Genomic DNA, 4106 nt, shown 5'->3' with positions numbered 1-4106 from the left:
TTGCAGTGAGCCGAGATTGCGCCACTGCACTCCAGCCTGGGCGACTCAAACAAAAATAAACAAACCAAAAAAACACCTCTATAAATTCTAGTCCTCTAGCCCTCCGATCTCTCAAGTCACGAGTGACAAGTCAGGCATAAGGTTATCGAAACAGAAAAAGAGAATACACATTTCTGCTTTTTTCCCCAGCACACAAATGAGGTGGTGAATGCTTTCGATGTTTTCTTTCCCCATGCTACTGAAAACAGTTGTACAAGGAAATCAGAATTGTAGCTAGAATCATTTCCTTGAAGGGGAAACAAACAAACGAAAATCTCCTGGCTTAAGGGAACAGAGCCAGCTGAAAACGAATGAGAAATCAATTGATCAGCTGGCACGGTGGGTCACGCCTATAATCCTTGGACTTTGGGAGGCCGAGGCGGGTGGATCACGAGGTCAAGAGTTCGAGAACAGCCTGGCCAACATGGTGAAACCCCATCTCTACTACAAATACAAAAATTAGCTGGGCATGGTGGCAGGCGCCTATAATCCCAGCTACTCAGGAGGCTGAGGCAGGAGAATTGCTGGAACCCGGGAGGCAGGGGTTGCAGTGAGCCGAGATTACGCCATGGCACTCCAGCCTCGGTGACAGAGCAAGACTCTGACTCAAAAAAAAAAAAAAGAAAGAAATTGATCAGTGCTTCTTTCCAAATAAGGTAAGTATTTTCCCCTGAGTGATCTCAGCAATTGATTTTGCTTCCGGAAGAGAGAGCCTGACTCGTTCACTGTTTGCTGCTGGTCGGTTACATCTGCAGTCTCTTAGCAACAAAAGGCTATTTGCTTGACAGTCGGGACAGAGGGTGGAAGGCAAAAGGGACATCAAAAAGCCCATCAAAATAATAATAACAATTAAAAAGCCCATCAAAGCACCCATCAAAGCAAGCAGCAACCGACCCATCTAGAATTGGATCTTATCAGGGAGGAAGTCCACAGATAAGAGCAGGAATGAGGAACAGAATTCCCCTACAGGTTTTCTGTCTCAACAAAGGTCTCCCTATTTTTTCCCACTGTTCCCAGGAAGATAGGTATTTCTGGAAATGACAAGGGAATCACCCTGGGGCTTGCTAAAGCAGACAACTCCCTTACTCCAGTTTGGGTGAGTCATTGACATGTTTGGAGCTCTGCTCACCACTGTTGGCTGATTTTGATCTAAGTGAAGGCTTGCGGCTCAGATTCCAACAACTTCCCTTTGTAAAGGAAATGGACAAGAAACTCCTCCCTGGATATGCCTTGAAGCCAGCTAGAGCATGAGGTGGTGCAGCTAGAAGTGCTAGAAACACACACCACGGAGCTCTCAGAGGTCTGGAGGAAAACATCAGGGGTGTAGTCTCCTTGACAACAGAGGAAACATCACACTCTCAGCCATCCCGTGAGAGAGAAACTAAAGTGATGAACAAACAAGGCCTTGCTTAAGACTTCCTTAACATTTTCTCTTAAGGAAGACGTTGTTTGGTGAGTGAAATACACATTAATCCAGTGCCTTTCTTTTGTAAAACTGAGTGGCAGAATGTTTGCAATAATCATCATCCCTGGTGGGGCGCGGTGGCTCACTCCTGTAATCCCAACACTTTGGGAGGCTGAGGTAGGAGGATCGCTTGAGGCCAGGAGTTCAAGACCAGCCTGAGCAACAAAGCGAGCCCTCATCTCTACAAAAAGTTAAAAATAAATAAATAAATAAATAAAAATAAAAGAACAATCATCCGTATTTCATTACACCCTTCCTCCCTCTCTAGCCTCCCAGAGGAAACCGGTGTGTTAGTTACAGCCTGAATTTCAAGACAGTTCAAAGCTCTCCATCCAGTCAAAGCCAACCAACCCCCTTGCCAATTAAAAAAAAAAGTTTCCTGCAATCCTTGTGTTCATCAGGCAATCCCAATCCTTTTCTAGGCTAGGCTCGTTCTCGGGAGCGAAAGGGCCACGTAGCTATTGTCTAGGGTGAGGCTGTCTCTCTGCAACTAATTTAAAGCCACCTAAAAAGTTCTAACTCAGGATCATGCACCAACCAGCCTCTTGTGCAAATCTAAAATCTAATCCATTTCACCCAGAGGAAAAATCGCCCCTTGGACAGCTGAACCGAAGCCATTCACAGCCTCTGAAGAAGCGAGGCCACCCCAGGGGGTCAGTCCCGAGGGGGTAGCTGCCCCACCGTGGCTGAAGATCTCGGCTGCAGACCAGGGAGGGGCGGGGAGATTCTGAGGCAACGTTTCAACCTCGGAAGGAACCGAGGCCTTGAGGGTGGCCGGGGGCCCCTCTGTGAACTTGATCGGGGCTGGTGGGGTGAGGGCGTCCCCCAGGACAAAGTGGGGACGGAGGTATCGCCACAGAGCACAGCGGAAACCGGGGCCTTCGCCGGGAGGGCCCAGGCTAACGGAGGGCGACTCGTGTATGTCACGAAGGCGTCTCCGGGGCCCCGGGACTTGTCGTCGCCTTTGTGACAGGAACCGCGGAGGAACGCGAGGCCTCTCCCCTGCGTTCGCCTCGCCCCGGACAAGGTGAGGCTCAGACTTCCGCGCCAGCCCCGCCCCGCTCGTACACAAGCCCCGCCCTCCCGACGCCTGCCTCCGCCTCCACCGCCTCACATTGGACGAGGGGAGTGGCTCGAGGGTCGCCTGTTCGGATTACGCCCAATGGAATTCGGGGGGCGGGCCAAAGGGGCGGGGCAGGGGAGGGAGGGGGTGGCCCCCGTCCCGGAGCACGCGGCGGAATTCGGGGACTGCACCCAACTCAGGGTGGCAGTGGCGCCTTGGGGTCGCGCAAAGCGGATCGGGACCCCTGAGCCCGCGGGGACCTCCAGGCTGGACATCCGGGTCTCCAGTCGCCCTCGCCCCCAGAAGGACTTAAGGCGGGGGTGGGAGTGATCCCTTCATTTAGGACTGGAGGTCCCCACACCCCGCTCTGAGTTAGAAGAGAGGGTCCCGGCCGGGCGCGGTGGCTGACGCCTGTAATTCCAGCACTTTGGGAGGCCGAGGCGGGCAGATCATCTGACGTAAGGAGTTCGAGACCAGCCTGGCCAAAATGGTGAAACCCCGTCTCTACTAAAAATACAAAAATTAGCCGGGCGTGGTGGTTGGGCGCCTGTAATCCCAGCTATTCGGGAGGCTGAGAGAGGAGACTCGCTTAAACCCGGGAGGCGGAGGTTGCAGTGAGCCGAGGTCGTGCCACTGCACTCCATCCTGGGCGACAGAGCTAGACTCGTCTCAAAGAAGATGGGGTCCCTTACCCGGTGGAGACTTGGGGGACGGCCGTGCCCCGTTTCCCTTAAATCCCTCAGACTCCTCCTGACCCTCGCGCTCCCCTCAGCGGCCCCCTCCAGCGCCCCCTCCAGCCGTTTGGGAAGGACCCCGTGCCATTACCCCACAAGTCTCCCAGGGATGGAGTAATTATTTTTACCCCAAAAAATAAATTCCCAAGGGTCCCCCCGGGGGCTCCCTCTCACCCTATACGGGCGCCTGGAGCAAGCCTTACCTGCAGCCCCCGCCGCGGCGAGGAACAAGGCGACGGTCCAGCGCAGTTTCCAGCCCCAGGACCCCATGCTCGCAGCCTCTGCCAGGCAGTGTCCCGACCCGGATCACGACCCGCTGTGTCCTCACTGGAAACCCTGGCTTCCCGCGATTGCACTCGGAGGCCCACGTCATTTACAGCATTTCAATGTGAGGTTTCTAGCAGGGGGAGGAGTTTGCAGTGGGGTGATTTTCAAATGTCTTCACCTCACTGCGAGAGGAGGAGTTTCGAACGGCCGATGTGACATCGGCTTTTTAACCCGTGAAGCTCTGATTCCTACTCCAGTCCTTCGAAAGTGTCGCCAGGGCAGACGACTTGATTTGTTGTATTTGGGTCTCCGGTGAAGAGCTGACTCCCCCCCACAACTTGAAACGCATCGTCTGAAAGATCCCCCTGAAATTTCTCGATGTTTAACTGTTAACATTTTGTTGTTGTTGTCCACAGAAGGATAACAACATCCTTTCAAGAACCTCCAATAGCCTAATGCCAATCTCGTCTAATGCCTCAAAAGGAAAACACTAGAAATGTTGGGAACTGCCGCCACTCTCTATATTTGCCTTTTCCTT

At 53.1% G+C, this 4106-nt stretch overlaps 1 protein-coding gene across 1 annotated transcript in view; it reads right to left on the bottom strand.

The window, feature by feature from the left end:
- LDLR (low density lipoprotein receptor) overlaps nucleotides 1-3571 on the bottom strand; it is a 43196-nt gene extending 39625 nt beyond the window's left edge. The window contains exon 1 of the mRNA XM_032169715.2: nucleotides 3505-3571. Within this exon, the coding sequence (XP_032025606.1) occupies nucleotides 3505-3571 (67 nt within the window). The remainder of the gene's footprint in view (nucleotides 1-3504) is intronic.
- Nucleotides 3572-4106: the final 535 nt, after the last annotated feature.

Source organism: Hylobates moloch, unplaced genomic scaffold (assembly GCF_009828535.3).
Source record: "Hylobates moloch isolate HMO894 unplaced genomic scaffold, HMol_V3 SCAFFOLD_12, whole genome shotgun sequence".
Classification (NCBI taxonomy): domain Eukaryota; kingdom Metazoa; phylum Chordata; class Mammalia; order Primates; family Hylobatidae; genus Hylobates; species Hylobates moloch.
Note: the sequence above shows the minus strand (reverse complement) of the source record. Positions and strands in the feature narration are given on the sequence as shown.